The 21349-nt window shown below is 50.8% G+C and overlaps 2 protein-coding genes across 2 annotated transcripts; both read right to left on the reverse strand.

The window, feature by feature from the left end:
- Window positions 1-109: 109 nt before the first annotated feature.
- On the reverse strand, window positions 110-5624 carry LOC144111095 (endothelin-converting enzyme 1-like). Its single transcript, XM_077644235.1, has 2 exons — window positions 5613-5624; window positions 110-2677 (listed from the first exon to the last, which is right to left on the reverse strand). Exon 2 carries the CDS (start codon window positions 1892-1894, stop codon window positions 218-220), a length of 1677 nt encoding a protein of 558 aa, XP_077500361.1. The 5' UTR covers window positions 1895-2677; window positions 5613-5624; the 3' UTR covers window positions 110-217.
- Window positions 5625-10544: 4920 nt separating this feature from the next.
- On the reverse strand, window positions 10545-17237 carry LOC144110241 (uncharacterized). Its single transcript, XM_077643078.1, has 2 exons — window positions 16770-17237; window positions 10545-12108 (listed from the first exon to the last, which is right to left on the reverse strand). Exons 1-2 carry the CDS (start codon window positions 17228-17230, stop codon window positions 11712-11714), a joined length of 858 nt encoding a protein of 285 aa, XP_077499204.1. The 5' UTR covers window positions 17231-17237; the 3' UTR covers window positions 10545-11711.
- Between the last annotated feature and the right edge of the window lie 4112 nt (window positions 17238-21349).

Here is a 21349-nt window from a genome sequence, read left to right on the forward strand (position 1 = left end):
TGTACGCACAATAAGTACTATAAAGCATCCCTACAGTAGCATGCTCTGCATATCAGAATCACAGGAACGCACTAGAGTGAGATCTAATAAGCACGAAGTGCAGAAGACGCGCAAAAAATAACAGCCAATTAAACATGGATAAATTGATGACAAATCAACTAGATTGCATCTCGGGAACAAAATCAAGACGATGTGAAGCAATGGTACACGTTTGGTCTCATCTGGCGAATAGTTCACAATTAGACGTGCTGTGCATGGGCGCACTTGGACCACAACCGAATGCCTCCACGAATGCGTCGCTATTCCTGACAGCTTCGTTGCAGTTGGCTCGGGCCACGGGTTCACTGGGAGCCTTCTTGGGGACACACAGCAGGTAACACATGGCCACGAAGAAGGCCTTGGCCGCGGTGTAGTTCCTGAGCCGCTGCGGAGTCGTGGAGCCGGAGCTGGTTTTCCAGGCCTTCAGCACGACATCCACCGCCACCGAGCGGTGGACGACATCGCGGTGGTGCCGAAAGCTCGAGCCCTGCAGAAAGCAGCCCAACCTGCGGTCCAGTTCAGCCGTCAGCACAGGGTTGCCCTCACGTCGGACCCTGTCGGTGAAGAGGCGCGTTGCGGCAGCTCCCAGCAGGACCCCGAAGGAACCGTAGTTGGCGGCGTCGATGCTGTCAGCGTGGAAGAGCGGCAACATCGAAAATAAGGGCGGCACGCGGATAAGCTCGTGGTATCGGTCTAGCAGCGTGTAGTTGCCAGCCTCGCGTAGCACAGCCATGTACTCAGAACGGACATCTTGCAGCTGTTCTTCGGTAGCGCTGGACATGGCTCGTGTGATGGCGATCCAGTTGTCGAAGAAGGAGTTAACCGTGATGCTGACGTTGGCGAAGACCTCGTTGAGCTTCTCCTCTGTGACACGAACGTTGTGGTAGAGGGTGTCGCTAAAGTCTGCGTCGGTCACGGGCGGACGTCGCAGCAGAACTGACCAGCGCCCTAGATTGTGCTCGCGCAGAAACGCTTCAGAGACGCTGCGCGTGAGGACACGAACAGCGGCCTGGACAGACGAGCCGGCGTTCTCTCTCCCGAAGGGCTCGTACGCAGCCCAGCCCATCACTGACTCGACAAATTCAAGGCAATCGGCGCGATAGGGACGTTGCAGGCCGAAACCGCTGCCGGTAGAATCGTACCAGAGTTTGGAGAACTGCTTTCCCAAGACCCTCCACATGGCTTGCAAAGTGATCCAGCCCATGTATAGCTGCAGCTTCTTCTCTCCAATGTCTTCGATCGCTTTAATGAAACGTTTGAAATAGCCGAGGTCGCGTACCTTCACCACCGCTGCGGCTGGAAGACCCAGCACTGACGTCAACAGTTCTTGCAAGCGCTGCACATACTTTTTGTCCACGTGATCCCCGACGGCCTGCACAGTGCTGAAGCTGGAAACCTTGTGGTTTTCTCGACTGCTGTGTGCGAGATTCAAGGTGACCTCGCGCTCAATTGCGAAGAAATCATCAAACGTCACGATCGAGCGGGAGTCGGTGCTGTAGAGTTCTACAGCGGAGTCGTAGTACCTCCTGTATGAGACTCCGTGCTGCAGATATTCCCGCCTTCGGATCCACGCTGACAAAGCGTCGCCTGGCTCGATGCTGAGCGAGCGGCCCCCTTGCACCACGTCCGAGTACAGCGCTGTTCGAATTCTTACCAGAGGAGACAGCCGGAACGTCTCGAATACTTTGGCGGCCATCGTAAAAACGTCCGGAGCCTCCGGAATGGCAGGCCATGTCGCACCTATTCGAGTGAGTGTGGCCCGGAACTTGTTGATTTCGTTCATGCGGCCCTGCACAGTGTCCAGGCAGCTCTTCAGGACGTTCGCCATCTTGACGGCTGTTGTTTTCAGCTCCATGTGTGCCAGCGGATGGAATCCTTCCACGACTGCATCGAGAAACAGGCTGAGATGTTTGTCGTACACGGAAGCACTCTCCGCGCGTCTACCCCAGCCGCTGCAGACGTGCTCGTAAAAGTTGTCGCAGGGGTTGACGCTGAAGTCGGCGCCTTCGACGAAAAGGGTGTTCAGGGCGAGGCAGGCCCCCGTCGTGCAGACGTTGGATTCTACCTGCGGTGTCTTGCCGAACACAAGTGCGATGGCGACCAACACGACGATGCACGTTGAAGAAAACAGGACAACTATTACCAGAAACCGCGGGTCGTAAAGTACCGCATTTACCGCAGATTTGCTGCGCGTCTGTTTTCTTCGCTGACTCGGTCTGTAGGGTGAAGTTGAGGTCGCCGCGGTCGCTACACCGTAAGAGTGCCCGTACAGCGCGGTCCCGTAGCTGGAAACGGCAACGCGAGATGCCTGCGATGCTGCTCCCGGTCCACTTACTAGTGACCCATAACCTGATCCTGGACCGGAGTCTGGTTGCGTATGATCGAAAGTTGATCTTGCAGCTAACGGCGGAGCGGAATTCACGCTGCCAATCGGGGATGCGCGGCCCGAATCGGGGCGAACCGCTGGTGGGGCCTGGCCCCGACCTGGACTTTGGGCGGCTGACGTGTACGGGGAAGCAGGATCACGTAGCGAGACGGCGGCTGGGTCCACGTGCGAAAGCGACTTGCTAGAGAGCGGTGCCGATGAGAGGGATCGTGGCGAGACCGCCTTTTCCGGTGACCTGGTTTGCGAGGCTTTCTGGGCAAAGAGGAACAACGAACGAATGAGAGATAGAAACTGAACACTGGTTTTCGAGGAAAGGAAATGGCCCAGTATCTGTCACATCTCGGAGGACACCTGAACCGTGCCATGAGGGAAGGGATAAAGGAGGGACTGTGAGAAGAAAGGAAGGAAGTGGTGTCGTAGCGGTGGACTCCAGGGTAATTTCGACCATCGGGGGTTCTTTACTGCGCAGTGACATCGCGCAGCACACGGGCGACTGGCGTTTCGTCTCCATCGAAACGCGGCCGCCGCGGTCGGGTTCGAACCCGGGAATGAGAGATACAAATCTGACCCGCCGCGGTGGTTCAGTGGTTAGGGCGCTCGGCTACTGACCAGAGTTCCCGGGTTCGAACCAGACCGCGACGGCTGCGTTTTTATGGAGGAAAAACGCTAAGGCGCCCGTGTGCTGTGCGATGTCAGTGCCCGTTAAAGATCCCCAGGTGGTCGAAATCATTCCGGAGCCCTCCACTACGGCACCTCACTTCCTTTATTCTTTCACTCCCTCCTTTCACCCTTTCCTTACGGCGCGGTTCAGGTGTCCAACGACATATGAGACAGATACTGCGCCATTTCCTTTCCCCAAAAACCAATTATTAATTATTAGATACAAATCTAAATTTTTGGCGATAACCAGTGTCAGGGGGAATAAAGTTGTTTCGCTCTCTCTCAGGGAGATTCGACGCGCTTTGAAAAAAAATAGAAAACGCTTCATGAGAAAAGGAAATATGCAGTAACTGCACCTCACTACTGGTGGACACCTCAAGCGCGCCATGAGGCATGGGGTGAAGTATGCTGTAAGCAGGGAGTGAATGTAGCAATGGAGAAAGAATCATTGTCGAAGGATTATAATAATAATAATAATAATTGGTTTTGGGGAAAGGAAAATGGCGCAGTATCCGTCTCATATATCGTTGGACACCTGAACCGCGCCGTTAGGGAAGGGATAAGGGAGGGAGTGAAAGAAGAAAGGAAGAAGAAAGGAAGAAGGAGGTGCCGTAGTGGAGGGCTCCGGAATAATTTCGACCAACTGGGGATCTTTAACGTGCACTGACATCGCACAGCACACGGGCGCCTTAGCGTTTTTCCTCCATAAAAACGCAGCCGCCGGATCCGAAGGATGGATCCGGGTCAATTTCTGGTTTGGTTTTATGGAGTTTAACGTCCCAAATCAACACAGGCTATGAGGGACGCCGTAGTGGAGGGCTCCGGATAATTTTGACCGCCTGGGGTTCCTAAACATGCACTGACGTCGCACAGCAGTGATTAGAGTGCTCGGCTACTGATCCAGAGTTCCCGGGTTCGAACCCAAGCGCGGCGGCCGCGTTGCGATGAAGGCGAAACGCTAAAGGCGCCCGTGTGCTGTGCGATGTCAGTGCACGTTAAAGATCCCCAGGTGGTCGGAATTATTCCGCAGCCCTCCACTACGGTACCTCTTTCTTTCTTCTTTCACTCCCCCTTTATCCCTTCCCTTACGGCGCGGTTCAGATGTCTACCGAGATGCGAGACAGGTAGTGTGACATTTCCTTTACCCAATAATAATAATAATAATAATAATAATAATAATAATAATAATAATAATAATAATAATAATTGGTTTTGGGGAAAGGAAATGGCGCAGTATCTGTCTCATATATCGTTGGACACCTGAACTGCGCCGTAAGGGAAGGGATAAATGAGGGAGTGAAAGAAGAAAGGAAGAAAGAGGTGCCGCAGTGGAGGGCTCCGGAATAATTTCGACCACCTGGGGATGTTTAACGTGCACTGACATTGCACAGCACACGGGCGCCTTAGCGTTTTTCCTCCATAAAAACGCAGCCGCCGCGGTCGGGTTCAAACCCGGGAACTCCGGATCAGTAGCCGAGCGCCCTAGCCACTGAGCCACCGCTGTGGGTCCAATTTTCATTTTCGTGGTCGAAATTATTCCGGAGCCCTCCACTACGGCACCTATTCCTTTCTTCTTTCAGTCCCTCCTTTATTCCTTCCCTTACGGCGCGGTTCAGGTGTCCAACGATATATGAGACAGATACTGCGCCATTTCCTTTCCCCAAAAAAACCAATTATTATTATTATTTACATCGCACAGCACATGGAAAAATGTGTTCGAAATTAATCTGGTGCCTTCAACTAATTTCTTCCCTCACCTAGCCGCCCAGGTATAAATGTGTTCGAAATTAATCTGGTGCCCTCCACTAATTTCTTCTCTCACCTACCCGACGGCTGAACAGCAGACCCGTTTCCACGCGCGAAAAGGGATAAAAGATTGTCTGTAGGAGAAGCGCAACCTGCTGGGGTGCGGCGCAATCAATATGGTACCCAGAGCAGTTCAGCCCCGTCTGTTCTCTTTGCGGGCACTAAAAGGCAGACAAACCACACATCCTATACTGATGTAATCAAGACAAGCCATCGCAGAGTCTGCAGCTCTCTACCCAATCGCAGTGGGAGGCCGCGCTGCTCAGTTCTGACCCGGAGGTTCAACTCCGAGTCACGGAGCGGGCCGAAGAGGTCGCCGAACGACATCGTCGGTCGGCCTCCTGGCGTCCTGCCTAGAAGAGGAGCCCACCGCTGGGAGGGGAACGTCACCTCAACCCGCGCCTAAGACCTCTTCTTTAATAAAGTTTAACACCTCCTCCTCGGAGTTGGATATATGACTCGCGTCTCCTATACATTTGCAGAGTATCTTCAAGGGGGTGATCTGTGTGTTCGATGTAGCCAATAATTCAAAATATCCGGGTCCGACGTCTTCTCGAAGGTGCTCAAGGGTATCGCTATGGAATGTTTTTGCTTCGAGGCTCAGTTGCGATCAATGACGGCTGAACTGTGATGTGAGGTAAGCGACTGAATATGTCAGCCCTAATTCATACGCCGCGACCTGCGCATGCAGCCATATAGGATAGAAAGGGTTGCAGCTCACCGCGAGTGCCTTGGCTTTTTTCTGCAAAAAAAAGATAAAATCAAATAAAGAAATGAAAAGGCAGACTATGAGAAAACGGCATTTTCTGGGCGCACACAACAGCGACCAATGCAGCTGATGAAACACCAAAATGCAGCCGGATCGAGCAAACCTCCAGACTTGCTGTTCTGGCTATTTGTTAATTTAAATGATAGACAGCAGCTGTCCGAGGGCAAGCGCATTGTAACTGGACAATGGTCAGCAACCTCATTCGTCGGTCTGAGGGCGACCCTCCTGTGCTTAGTTTAGCACGTAGTTGCACTTTTTCCCCAGCTGCCCTACGTAGAACAGCACTCCAATGAACCAGTGGGAGTCAGCTGATTATTGGCAACTGTACGGCACGAGCCTTGGTTAGATTCTTATTAGCCATAATAAGTGCCCAGGCCATTTGACGCACGACTGTAACATTTTAAGAACATTCGATTATAGAATTCTGTAGACACTTAAGACTGCTAGCTTACGTGTGGGAATTCGAAAGCGTTACTGTCCCTGGGTGCATGGACAACCACCCATCATATACTGTAAGATTTCTCTATAAGAATCAATATATCTGCAGATCTACACTCGGCAGGTTTGCATTTGCTTTTGCTATCACCGTTTTTTCTATCGTCAAAAACGTCCCTCGTTGGGTTTCTATGACAGCCTTAACTACTCGATGTAAGCATTGGAAAACTAAAAGATTTTGCTACGCATCGAGAGAATGGTCCATTACCTTAAATATTCCCATAACGCTACCTTACAGTATTCCAATAGTCAAAATTGTTGCCTACGGCAACAATACGGCAGACATGTGTATACGGCAGACATGTGGTAATAGTATGCGGATAAGAAAGAAAACGCTCTACCCGCAGCAATGCTCACGCCTGAACCAGCAAGTAGCAAAACGGCGAGGAAGTTGCCAGAGAAGAGGCCAAAAAAATTTGGCGAACCTGAGGTTGGTCAAGCTGAAGTCTCACTTGCGCATAGAGCATGGTTAGACGTGATCCGCGTGTGCTTGGATTTTAAACGCCAAACACCCCAAACGACTACCGACAATCCCACTTAATTAGTACGATAAGGATACCTTCTGCGCTAACCCTTTTCCAGCGAACTATTGTTGAGGCGTCAAGGCCAAGCTGGTGGCTGTTGCGGACATGAGCCTTCCAAAGGTCATCGCTTGTGAGAAGCGACCACGGCGAAACTACCGCAAGTCCGCCACTCGCTAGTATACCCGCGGTCGTGTCAAACGCTGACGCAGATGTTGCACTACTACACAGTCTCCTGAAGCCATAAAAATGCGAGCCTGCATAAAACCCGATGAGAGATGAAGCTTCTTTTTGAAATCCCGGCGCATTGCAGGGGCAGGGTGTTTTACCAGGCAGGCAGTGTCTCCACAGTACTTGGGCCGATATTGAACTGGGCCTTGCCCTTTACTGATTGGTTTTATATAAACGCAACGAACGACGATTCACCGGATAAACGAAGATTGCGCGCCCGATCCTAAACCACTGATTTCGATCGGTCTCTTACCTGGAGGCGCTTCGGGACCGGCATTGCTGAACAGCAGCAGCCTAGGGTGCCGATGAAGTGGTAATGGCGGATAGAAGAATCACGTGCAGCACGAACGCGAACGTGGCATGACCACAGCGAGCCTCCCATTGTCATCATTAGTAGAATGATACTACACAACAGAAAAAAAGCGTGTGCCGGGAACGGGCATGCGATGCCTGCTATTGTATTCTCACAATGGCTTATTTTTGCACAACGGTAAATAGGCAAAAGTTTATGAGGGGTTTGTGCCATTTGTTGCTCGGAAGAAATCAATAATAATAATAATAATAATAATAATAATAATAATAATAATAATAATAATAATAATAATAATAATAATAATAATAATAATAATTGGTTTGGGGGGAAAGGAAATGGCGCAATAACTGTCTCATATACGTTGGACACCTGAACCGCGCCGTAAAGAAAGGAATAAAGGAGGGAGTGAAAGAAGAAAGGAAAAGAGGTGTCGTAGTGGAGGGCTCCGGAATAATTTCTACCACCTGGAGATCTTTAACGCGCACTGACATCGCACAGCACACGGGCGCCTTACCGTTTTTCCTCCATAAAAACGCAGCCGCCGCGGTCGGGTTAACAAATCAACAACGATCACAATAAAGTGCATTTGTATTTAAGTGAGACAAGAGCGAAAACCAAAAGTGTAATAACATGCAGGACGTTTCGATATTCGGTTCCTTCATCAGGTGTGACTGCGGATGAGTTGCAGCTTGCCTTTGTAAGCCTTCGTATTGTCAGCCAACGGGCCACTGACCGTAGGCCGTGGATGTAAAACGGAGGAAGGGTTTCGGTGGGACGTTAACCGCTAACGGAAATGCAGAACAACAAAATACACGCACGATCTCTCTCTCTCTATAGCCGAGCTCAACAACAAATAAAGCGCCACCTCGAGAGGTTATAGGGAAGCAACGCTGTAGACAGTAGTTCTGCTTATCGCTGGATCCTCGCAAGCCGCTGTCGCGTATTTGGCATGTTGTCAGAAGCTTGCGTTCACCCATTCTGTGCCCTGGCCCTTTACCTACGCCGCACTGAAGTAGAGGCAGCGGAAGAGTCCTGCAAAATGGTTGCGGGCACGACTCGGCAGCATCATCCAGTTCAGATATTTTAACGCCTCCTTCGCATAACGACCTCCACGACTTGCTCTTTCGATGCCTGATTTAGACGCTGTTCTTGCATCATGTAGACAGTTGTCTGCACCTAGTTCTGATGAGATTTCATGCTAAACTCTCTCTCTCTCACCTTGGTATGGATTGTCGATCTTCACTACTCAGTTATTACAATGAAACATGGTTTTCCGATAATGTCCCAGAACACTGGAAGATCAGTTGCCTGGTTGCTCTTTTGAAGTCTGGAAAGCCTCCTTACCAGCCTATCTCATATCGGCCAGTTCTCCTAGTCCGCTGTGTTGGAAAGGTTACGGAGCGAATGGTGCTGAAGAGGCTTAGATGGTTTGAGGAATTCTCTACATCCGGACATAATGACCAGGTTTCGACAAGAGCGCTCTTCGGTCGACAGCGTCATCGACCTCGTTGCGAGAGTTGAACATGAAAAACTCGCTGCCGACTCGTAGCTGCTGCCTTATTAGGCCTCAAAGGGGCTTACGACAATGTCCTTCATGAGGCCATTCTTGATGCACGTAGCGACTTGGGCGTTGCCGGGTTGGGTTAGCCGGGCGGCTCTACCTGCGAATTATGAGCTACCTCACCACCCGCCCAGCTTACATGTCTACGACTGATGAAGAGATTGCTCGTCATCAGGTCTGCCGTGGAGTTCCACACGGAGTAGCCCTCAGCCCAACCTTATTTAACGTTACGTTGATCAATGTGGTCAGGTAACTACCAACTAACGCCCATGTCAATGCATATGGTGATGACATCTGCATCTGGGTTCGGCTCGCCGACAAATGTGTGCGAGGTTACAACGAGCTGTGTCATCTGTATCGATCTACAGACGGCGTCAGGATTTGCTATTAGCAGCAGGAGAGTGTGCAGTGGTCGCATTCACACGCAAACCTGTCTGCCGGTACCCAGTAAGACTTCACGGAGCTAAGATACCTTATTTTTCCCACTACAGAATCCGATGCATTATCAATGACCGTGGTCTGTAGTGGTTGAGGCACATCAATATGCTAAAGGAACTAATTTTAACGCGACAGCGTTAAGGCTCCAATTGTGTAGAAAATCCGGCATCGTCGGCGTTGTTAGCGAAAAGCAGGTGGCATATGGTGGCCCAGGTGGGCACCTCCACAGACGCAACTAGTTAGGCCACCTAAATCACGTGCAAAGGTCGGCGGACTCTCATGAGTCGACTCACTCGGACTCACTCAGGCTCATTTCAGATCATGATCCGAGTCGTGAGTTCGGACTCACCTTGAGATCATGATCTGAGTCATGAGCCTGTACTCACGTTCAGTTCATGATCTGAATTGTGACTTCGGAAACATGTTCAGATCATGACTTGAGTTCGGACTCACATTTAGATGATGATTTGAGTCGTGAGTCCGGACTCATATTCAGATCATGATCTGAGTCGTGAGTTCGGATGCTCCTCAGAGCTTACCAGAATTTGTCCCATTTAGAGTCACTGTACTCCCATTGGCTGCAGCTGGAGCGACGCTCCTCAGGGCTTACCAGAGATTCCTCCCATCTAGAGTCACTGTACTCTTATCGGCTGCAGCTGGCGCGACGCTCCTCCGAGCTTAACAGAGATTCTTCCCATCTGGAGTCACTGTATTCCCATCGGCTGCAGCTGGCGCGACGCTCCTCAGGGCTTAGATCCCTCCCATCTAGAGTCACTGTATTTTCATCAGCTGCAGCTGGCGCGACGCACCTCAGGGATTCCTCCCATCTAGAGTCACTGTACTCCCATCGGCTGCAGCTGGCGCGACACTTCTCAGAGCTTAACAGAGACTCTTCCCATCTGAAATCACTGTATTTCCATCGGCTGCAGCTGACGCAACGCTCCTCAGAGCTTGCCAGAGATTCTTCCCATCTAGAGTCATTGTACTCGCATCGGCTGCAGCAGGTGCGACGTTCCTCAGTTTATACACGAGCTGACCCGAGTTACTCCGAGCCTTCATCCGCAGACAGGACGGTTTTTTGCAAGAGACGCATCTAGTGCTAGACCACTAAAAGTCCTGTCAAAGTGAGCCACCTGTACATGCACGCCAGCATATTAGGCTTGGCAACCTTCGGAACTCAGTAAGGCAGCCTCTGCGTCTGTGTCTACCTCTAGTGCTAATGTGACGAACCGTACATTCATGTAGCCCCGAGTGCGTTCGTACGACCTGAAAGAACAGAAAACATGCGTTTAATTCAAGAAGGAAGCAATCAGAACAACCCCAGATGCGGAGGTAAACTTGGCTCGCAGAGCTACAGCATATTTAAGCTTCATGACAGGCTTGCGAGCACCACGCCACAGTCACAAATCGGCAAGTTATCCCAGCTCTAAGAGGTCACAGTGGTCTGCAGAACACTGTCAACGTCAAAAAAGCGCATCTCGTGCTGTAGTTCCCGCGCAACCGAATCAGGAACAATAGGCAGGAATTCTCAGCTTGAATAGGATATATGTCAGCACGCAGCCCGTTTCGCTGCTGGCAAAAATGCACGTCACGGAAAAACCGGTGCTACCTACTCCAACTTCGACACTCCCCCCAGTAATTCAAGGCTGTGGTTTCAAAAGGCAAAGCCGACTGACAAGTTAAGGTTTTGACAAAACACATGCCGCATGTACCACTGTCAAGTACTCAATCCAAACAGTTTCACGCTTCAGAAAACCAACAATAGCCTCTAAAGCGTCATCAGCACTGTAGCCAGAAATCTCATTGGGCGTCTATACATTCACAGAACGGGTTTGACACGCCTAGCGTAATACGCATGCGAGTTGTATGGACAGGGAGGTCAAGGAACAAAACAAAATAGATATTTACGTCGGTAAGATGCTTTCAGGTGAAAAAAATGCAGGACAGAATAACGTCAACAAGGTGGAACAAACGATCTCTTGCAAAACTCTCACATGTGCAGCAATGCTCGCGAGCATGGCTCATTCGCAGGATGTTTCTTAAATAGTCCAACAACGTGAAATACAGGCGTAGCGATACTGGTCACAAAAGAGTATATACAAATATTACTATTATATATCATGCTTTTCACACAAGCATTCAGATACGTGTTACAGCTCGCAAAGAAATTCGTAAACATAAAGCACAGTGGAATATAGGATACAGCACAATGCACGTCAGTCTAATACAAGTTGGTAAATATTATATCTTGAACACATCAGATCCAGCAAATAAAAGCTCTGCAACATTCAGAAATTTTAAAATAAATCTCGCACCGCGCAACTATTAGCCTTCGCCCAATTCCTAAGTCCAAGGCTGCTGGAAACTCGACGGTGTATTTTCATTTTGAAAGATTTGACGCATAAAAAAATATTTGGCGATAGCGCAGCCGCCCCGAAGCACTATGTCCCCCCACGATGCTGGTTCTTTCCACGTGACAGGCGCGGCCGCAGTTACGGGAACAGTTCGCAAAACTCGTTGGCGCGCATGCCGCTGCCTTTGGGACAGGAGAAGGCGTCGCTGAAGTGGCGCTGCACCCGCAGGACTTCGTGCCCCTTGCGCTGCCAGTAGGATCCACAGTGGCGGTACATGGCAGCCACGTAGAAGAGCTGCCGGGAGCGCAGGTCCTCCAGGCCTAACAGGTGCTTATCGGACTGGGAGCCACGCTGGGTGATGAAAGCTTTGTAGGAGGCCTCCATGCCGGCCACCTCCTCCACGTACTCCGAGCCGATGTTGCCGGCCACGCATTTGCGGAACTTTTCGGCCGCTTGGGGCAGCTCCGTGCGCGTGCCCAGAATGTAGAAGGCTTGCGCAGTGAGCACCGCCAGCGACGAACCCAGGGCGCCGAACCTGCCGCATGCATGGCAGGGATCCACGTTCCACTGTTAGTGGCAAAACCTCAGACAACCACCCTTCGAAGGGTTCTGAACGACGTTCAGCTCACCCTACTAATGCGCTGCAACTCCTGGTGGCTTGATACAGCTAAAGAAAGGGCCACGAGTTGGGCTTCTACCGCACGAGGCGGATTTAGGGTTGCTTGACGCGGAATTTATCTCTGATAATAATAATTGTTTTTTTAGGGGGAAAGGAAATGGCGCAGTATCTGTCTCATATATCGTTGGACACCTGAACCGCGCCGTAAGGGAAGGGTAAAGGAGGGAGCGAAAGAAGAAAGGAAGAGAGAGGTGCCGTAGTGGAGGGCTCCGGTATAATTTCGACCACCTGGGGATCTTTAACGTGCACTGACATCGCACAGCACACGGGCGCCTTGGCAACGGTTTGGTCCGATACCCTTTTCCCAAGCATCTCACAGTCGAGCACCAGGCCGAGGGACATCTTGTACCCTCTAAAAAAATTAATGTGGATTAGCTCAGCTAATCCAGGATATACAAAGCGAAAAATGTCGGTGTTCACTGCGTTCATTGGCGTTGGCGTTGACAATGTTCTAGACGGCGATGGCTTTGAGGAAAATTAGGGCGCAGGCTTTTGAAGTTCGACACCGACGCCACGTACATGAAAGCGAGATTGAGATCTCCACTGAGCCACGTATCCGGTTGTGCGCCTTTCCTTTCGTGAAAATGAACGGCATTTGCAAAGTTGTCAGCGCCAATGAACTCTATGAACGCCGTCGGCTCACTTGTTTTGTTTGGTTTTTGAGGAAAGGAAATGGCACAGTAACGTCTCACACATCTCGGTGGACACCCGAACCGCGCTGTAAAGGAAGGAGGGAGGGAAAGAAGAGAAAACTGAAAATTGAAAGTTGTATTTTGAGGGAAGGCGCGGAGCTGCGTAGCGGAGGAACACCTGTGGCTCAGCGCATGCGCAGGAGTGACTAGGGAGCGAGAGAGAGAAAAATATCCGCGGTGAGGCGCGCGTTGTGACGTCATGTGCCTCCTCGAAGCACCGCCACGGCGAAATCGTAAATTCGCGGCCGGTAAAGCTTTCGCTTTAAAAAGGAAGGCGCATAACTGGCTCCCTGGGGCAGTGGACGCCTCAATCGCGCTATGAGGAACGTGTTGGTGGAAAGAGATGTGGGCTGCATGCGTTAGCGCTGACATCGTTGTGGCAGACACGCGGCACTGCAGCAATAGGCCGCAGCGTTCAGTCGGTGGTCAACCTCTCTCGATCAACCATTTACTGCCACAGGGTGGGTGTAAGGTGGGCGCACTGCCCATCCACAGCCCAGAACGCGCTCCCTGAAGACAACAGACCCCGCAGTTGCCGAAGAAGCGGCCGTGGCCCTTGCACTCGCACAGCCGAGCATGTACACCGTGGTCACCGACTCAAAGACTGCCTACGGAAGCTTCCGCAGGGGAGTAATCTCCTCCGCGGCCCGAGCCATTCTATCCAAGTGCAAGCCTCCGAGAAGAGCCATAGAGCTCGTGTGGGTCCCGGCTCACTCGCAGGTAGCAGGCAACATCGTCGCCGACTACCATGCCCGAGAAATGATCCGGGCTGAGCACGAGCCGGAAGAGCTACCGCACCCGGCCACCAGCTTTCGGGACATTACACGGATGTACCGCGAGGAAAGGTGCAGACTGCCAGAACCGCACCCCAAACTCACCAGGCAACAACAGACGATCCTGCGTCGAGCGCAGGCGGGATCGCTTGCGCATCCCGTACTGATGAACCGCATGTACCCTGCGGAACACGATATGCTCTGTCCTTTTTGCAAACGAGAAAAGGGCACCGTGCCGCACGTCTTGGCAGAGTGCACAAAACTCAAGACCCCCCCTCCTCCCCTTACCGCCAACACCCCCAATCCCCAACCCCTTGAGCGATGGGAGACCTTGTTATCCAGCCTCGCCCTACCGATTCAGCTCGCACTGACGGACAGGGGTCAGGAGCTGCTGGAAACATATCGGTCCCGTAAATCGGGAACCACCCCGTCTTAGCTTCCTATGTGACTGCTCCGTCGTGCACAAGAATATTACTGAAAATTTACCTTTTTGCTTATAGTATATATGGACAAATATAACTTTTTTTGTGGAAAGTAAATGGCGCAGTATCTGTCTCATATATCGTTGGACACCTGGACCGCGCCTAAGGGAATGGATAAAGGAGGGAGTGAAAGAAGGAAGGTGGTGGAGGTCTCCGGAATAATTTTGACCACCTGGGGATCTTTAACGTGCACTGACATCGCGCCTTAGCGTTTTGCCTCCATAAAAACGCAGAACTCCAGATCAGTATGCGAGCGCCTTAACCACTGAGCCACCGTGGCGGGTTGGAAAATTGGTTTTAACGCGACAGCATTAAGGAACTCGTGTAGCAGAAAAGCCGCGGTGTCGTCGGCGGCGTTGGCCGTGAGCGAAAAAAATTAATTTGGATTAGCCCAGCTTTTCCAAGATATACAAAGCGAGGTCTCCATTCACCCACGGAGCCGGTTGTGCGCCTTTCCTTTCGTGAAAATGAACGGCCTTTGCAAAGTTGACAAAAACGCTTCTTAATGATACCTGTGTGGTATATGTAGATGCGGCAGATTCTTCGGTTGACAAGATGGTAGCTGTGGTCACCACGGAACGTGGTACACTCATAACTGGGGGCACTATACGCACTCAGCACCCACATGTTGGAGAAGAAACAGCCATCGCTCTAGCCATTGTGAGATCCTCGGCAGAAACCATTGTCAGCGACTCAAAATTGGCTATACGTAACTACACGTTTGGAAGAATCTCCCCACAAGCAGCACGGATTCTGCTAAAGTATCAGCCCACGCGGCGCATTCGCCTAATCTGGACGCCTGCTCATGCTTCCCTTGCTGGTAATGAGGCGGCTCATAACCTAGCTCGAGAACTGTCCCGCCGAGCTGGGCAGTGCAGCCCACCCGCCCTATACTCTGGCAAGGACAGGTTGTTTTCTTACAGAGAAATCCTGCAGCACTACAGGCTTGCAAGACTCAGATTCCCCCCAGCAGATAAAACGCTCTCCAAGCAACAGGCCAAAGCCTGGCGTAAACTTCAAACTAACACCTATCCAAATCCCCAATTGTGTAGCTTCTATTCGGAAGGACTCTACTCAAACAAATGCAAAAATTGTGATGCGAAAGCCGATCTAAATCATATGATCTGGAACTGCCCGCAGTCCCTACCCGCGAGTCACTTCATTACCGACTCTGCTCATTGGGAGGCTCTATTGCTCAGCCCCGACCCGGGGATACAGATCAAGCTCCTCCAGCTGGCTGAAGACGCCGCCGCTGCCCCAGGGATAGCGGCCGCCGTTTAAGCGGGGGGCGACTTTGTGTCGCTCCTCTATATTCGCTGGAAATAAAGTTTCACAACCAACCGTCAATGAACTCCATGAACGCCGTCGACTCACTTGTTTGGTTTTTGAGGAAAGGAAATTGCACAGTAAGCGTCTCACATATCTCGGTGGACAGATATATCTCGGTGGACAGAACCCCGCAGCGTAGGTAGTGTGACTAGAGCAACCGTTTTGGATGATGATGGTGGGGGGTTCGACTCCCAGTGCCGCCGGGTGCCTACCGGTTTTTCCAATGAGTATACAAGCCTTCCCCTGGCCCAGAGCACGGCTTCGATGGGGGTAATATGCTTACGGGCTAGTGTAATTGACCCAATTTAGTAATTGATCCAAAGAGGCGGAAGACAGTCGGGCAGGCACATTAGAAGCGGAATTGGCGTGGTTGAGATGACCGCAACTAGCCAAGAACAGCGTTCAACTGCAGATTATTCAGAGAGAAATTTGAACTTCAGTGGACGTAGACAGCCCGGTTATGATGATGCATTCAGGCTGCTTTGCCAACAAATATTTTCAGGGCGCTGCAACTATACATTCGTAAGCAAGACAGCAATGTAGCGCGTTATTCACACGAACGAAATATACATTCGTATTCTCTGGGCCATTCATTGTGGCAAAGAGCATATAGAACACGACGGACTAGGAAACATTGAGTACGCATGACACGTGCTTACTATCAACTGAGGCTTTATTCACCAAACATATCATTTAAATAGAAAAAGAACGCACAAGATATATGACATGACAAGCGATCATACATAAAAGGAAAAGATAAGTTATGTGCAGTCATCAAGAACCTGGCATATGGTTTTCTTCAGTCACTTCCCGAGTTGCCCTATCTTTATGCATACAAAGTTCTTGTGAGCACGATCAAGCTCTACAGTGCAGTAGGCCTTGCAACTCTCAGTTATCCGTTAGATGAGAGTGTAGGTTATCCTCTGCTCGCTCCTTGAAAGATGCACACAAATACCCTTCAAGTTTTCCTTTCTTGCACGATCCCCTTGTCATGCAGTATCGTATTTTTTTTTCTTTTTAAACGAACTGTGCAAAAAAAAAAGCCTCAGCTGAGAGTACGCGATTACCTTGTGTTCTTCTTGTTTCCTAGTCCTTCGTCTCCTGGTGTTGTTTACTCCCCCCCCCCCCCCCCCCCCGTGAGTCGATACCAGCTCGCCCGGCTTACGTACGGCAACACTAACCCGCATTCTGAGGGTATTAACGTTAGTGGTGATAACAGAGGCGCATCTGTCCAGACTCACCTCATGGACAGCGGCACGTCGGGCACGTAGAAGGGAAAGTTGACGGCCAACGGAAGCATCGAGTAAGCCATGGTGCCGGTTTGGCTGTCTATGCTCGAATAGAAGAGGCTCGACCGGTAGAGATGCGCGGACAGCCTGCGCGCCTTGACCATCTCCGCGAAGTCTGGACTGTCGTGGAGGAAGACTTCCATCTTGCGCAGGTCCTCTGGGAAATTGCGGCCGATGTCAGGCGCCACGGCAAACTTGGCGTTCAGCTCGGAGCTCTGCGATCCGTCCAGGAACTCGAAGAGGCGAGTGGTGTTGCTCCAGTCGTAAGTGCTGCGGGTCAGTGTCTGGAAGTAGGCCAGACGGATGGACCGAGCCATCTCGGCCACGTCGGAGCGAGTCTCCTGCGCAGCGAGCGAGTGCAGTGGGTAGAGTTGGACAGACGCGCTGAAAGACAGTTCGCACAAGCATCCCATTCTTCGATGCACCGACCCCGCTTACGACTTCCACATGACGCGTGACCACGGCCTAAGAATATATTGTGCGCGTAACCAATAAGGAACCCAAGCTGGAGTTAGCTCCGCGACGCTAGCGCTGCAATTCTCCCCTGGTGGAGGGACGCGACACGACAAGAGCGCAAAGGCTGCCGGCAACAACACCCTCTCATTCGGCGCAGCAGCCCGTACACTCAAAACATGACACGCTCTGCGGACTGTGCTCCATCATGAACTAATCACACACGCAACCTGGACACATTTATGATTGTGTAAATAGTTTGTACATATTACTTGTCCCCCTATCCTCTCTTCCTGTCCCCTCACCTCTTTCATTTCATTTCTCCATTCTGCCTGCTATCCTTCATTTCCGCTGCCCCAGCTCAGGTGCTTCAGTATCGATGGCAGCTGCCGGGAGTAGTAAAAATCTTATCCTTCGCTTTTATTGTTATTTTAATAAACCAGTGCTACTACTTCTACTCTGCGGAGCGTGTACGCTGAGAGAAAGAGGCAGGCACGTACAAAACTGGCATTTTTCACCAAAGAAGTAGGGTCTGTCATTTTAGTGCGCTAGCCCTAGACAGAGTTGTGCGTAACCCGTTACAAGTAATTGGCTAGTTGCAATCAAGTACATTTCCTTGTATTATTGTAATCAAGCGTTTACTTTTAGAAACGCTAACGTTCCGGGTATTTCAGTTACTTTTCTTTGCTGTAATTGGTTAGTGGTAACCAGTTACTTTTTTTCCGAAACAAATTTGAACCAGCAGTACAGATTTGAGAACCTCAACCTGACGGCAAACACTGATGCTAGCGGTGATGTTTACTTCGTGACGGAGCGACAATGGACCGGCAGCGTTTAAAAGCATCGCACGCGATCAAGTCTGGACCACAAACGGGTCTCCACCGTCTTCTACAGCAGTTCTCGCCCCGAGAAATGTCACGTCACCGCTCTGAGGGGACACCCCCCCCCCTCCCCCCCTTTCCATCCTGTCATATGGATCCGAGGCTTCCGCACAAAGCACAGAGCAACAATGGAGCGTGGCGCTTTATAGAGGATTTGGGCACTATAGCATCGAAGAATTGCGCAACTACGAGCTGGTGGCGAATGTTAAAATGCTGTCCTTCCCTCCAGTGCATACACTGAGATAGTATTCAGAGTAGCTGCTGATCTCTCAACGAGGAAATGTAGGGAACTTAGCAATGATAAATTCTAAACACAACTGCTCTGAGAAATTAGCAACCTGTAACAGAATGTCTAGTTCGATCAAGGTTCGCTCCAGGCCGTGGCGGTAGCATTTTGATGGAGGCGAAACGATAAGAGGCCCGGGTACTTTGCGATGTTAGCGCACGTTAAAGGACCCCAGGTGGCCGAAATTATCCGGAGCCTTCCACTATATCGTCTCTCGTAGGCTGTGTCGTTTTGGGAGGTGAAACCCTGCCATTGAGCATAAATATAAAACAAGGAGGAAGGTGAAAAAAAAACCTGAAACTTTGACATTTCTTTGTCAAGTTTATGTTCTTACCGTAGTCATTCCAACAATTTTCTAACTTTTCCAGAAGATAAAGAAGCCGATAAAAATATTTATGAGATCAGAAAACGTAACGCGTGTAGGCAAAAAAAATTCTAAATTTTAGAAAATTTGCTTGTGGAGTCATATTCAGCCATCAATTGCACTGTGAGGTGCTCCAAGTAAAGATGTTAAAGATAGTAAGTTGCACAGTATAATTAAATTGCATTTATATCTGGAAGTTTAGTCGTGACAATTTTTGGTTTAAGCGAGAAAATAATTTTTAACTTGAGTCCATGCGTAGAACCTCATCTTTGCTCCGTGTTTGCTCTTCACTGCAGCACACTTTCATTGCAGGCTGCAAATAAACACAGAAGCAACACTCCACTGCGCGATTAAAATGTTGTGCTCTGGTTGGGCGCTGCTAGCTTCGGCAGTACAAGAATATTGTAACGTGATGTGCACACCAAAAGGGAAAAATATATTTACAGGGAAACAGCTTACAGCCACGCAGCCGAACAACCGGGCACGCGAAGCCCAGCCGCAGAAACGCACTTCGTCCTCTTCGCGTTCCAAGCGCGAGCGCACCCGGCGGCAAAAGCACCGTCCCGGTGCTAAGTGGATGATGTAGCAGGCGTGTGGTACGGTTTGAGACGGACTACATGAACGACGTCAGTCAAAGGGCTAGTGGACGACGTCGGAGCATGAAGAGGTGTAATCTCGTAGGTCACGTCGGTCACCTGACGGAGAACTCGATAAGGGCCACTGTACTGACGTAGAAGTTTCTCAGAGAGACCTACACGGCGAGAAGGAGACCAAAGGAGGACGAGTGAGCCCGGCGGATAGTGTACTGGGCGATGCCGGCGGTCGTAAACTGACTTCTGGTAGGTCTGAGATGCGGTGAGCCGGTCTCGGGCGATTTCACGGGCCATAGTTGCTCGGGAGATGGCGTCACGTGCATACTCTGAGGTCGAGGCAGTAGAACTCGGTAGTAATGTATCCAATGGCAGCGCAGGATGCCGACCAAACAGAAGGTAGAAAGGAGAATAGCCGGTGGTATCATGCCGCGACGAATTATAAGCAAATGTTACATAAGGCAAGGCAACGTCCCAATCGCGGTGGTCGGGCGAGACATACATGGATAGCATATCGGTCAGAGTCCTGTTGAGGCGCTCGGTAAGCCCGTTCGTCTGGGGATGGTAAGCTGTAGTGAGCTTATGCTGCGTGCCACAGGACCGGAGGATATCGTCAACTACTCGGGACAAAAAGTAGCGGCCGCCATACTTCTGTGCTCTTCACTGTCCTCGAACACTGCCCTCATGACATCATTCTCGGCCTTGACTTTCTCACCGACCATTCCGCCCTTATAGATTGCGCCACAAGCATCGTTCAACTCGCTCTACCTGTTCCTTCAGAGCCACCGGATCCAATTGTTCACCGACTGTGCACCGCCGACTTTGTCCGCCTGGACCCCGATGCCGCCACTTATGTCCGTTTCTCCTCTGTCCCGCCAGTTCCCGATGGTGACTACATCATTACTCCGGTTCCTGATGTGCCCTTTACACGCAGTGTTGCCCTTGCGCATACAGTTGTCACCATGTCGGCAAATCAAGCGTCCTTTCCGGTTCTCAACTTTGCCTCTTACGTTCAGCCGCTCCCACAAGGTATGTCGCTCGCCACGCTGTGCCCTGCTGCCGAATGCGTCGTATCGGCGGTGAGAAGCGTCCCACCCTCGTCGAACTGCCGCGACTCTGACGTCCCACCACCTGATGAATATGCAAAAATGATTGCTGCTGACCTCTTACCAGGGCAAGCTCACGACCTTCGGTATCTTCTGTCGTCTTTTCGCGACATCTTTGACTTCGATGACCGCCCTTTGGCTCGAACATCTGTGGTCACGCATCGCATCAACACCGGTGACGCAGCTCCTATTCACAGACGACCCTACAGAGTGTCCAGTACAGAACGCACCATCATACAGCAAGAGGTGGACAAGATGCTCAGTAAAGACATCATAGAGCCCTCGTCGAGCCCTTGGGCCTCACCAGTTGTGCTGGTTAAAAAGAAGGACGGCAGCTGGCGCTTTTGTGTTGATTACCGGCACCTAAACAACATAACAAAAAAAGACGTCTATCCACTCCCAAGAATAGACGATGCTTTGGACTGCCTTCACGGAGCCAAATTTTTCTCTTCAATTGACCTTCGGTCCGGGTATTGGCAAATCTCTGTTGATGACAATGACAGCGAAACGACGGCATTCGTCACACCGGACGGCTTATATCAGTTTAAAGTTATGCCATTCGGTCTCTGTAATGCGCCAGCTACCTTCGAAAGAATGATGGACTCCTTGCTTCGCGGCTTTAAATGGTCCCCATGTCTATGTTACCTCGACGATGTTGTGGTTTTTTCGCCCACGTTTACCCCGCACCTCCACCAATAATGTAACGTGAAGATGTGCACACCAAAAGGGAAAAATATATTTACAGGGAAACAGCTTACAGCCACGCAGCCGAACAACCGGGCACGCGAAGCCCAGCCGCAAGAAGGTTAAAGGCGTCATCTGCGATGCCTTTGAGCACGTGACCTACTTTGT

The sequence above is a fragment of the Amblyomma americanum genome, chromosome 11, assembly GCF_052857255.1.
Source record: "Amblyomma americanum isolate KBUSLIRL-KWMA chromosome 11, ASM5285725v1, whole genome shotgun sequence".
Lineage (NCBI taxonomy): Eukaryota > Metazoa > Arthropoda > Arachnida > Ixodida > Ixodidae > Amblyomma > Amblyomma americanum.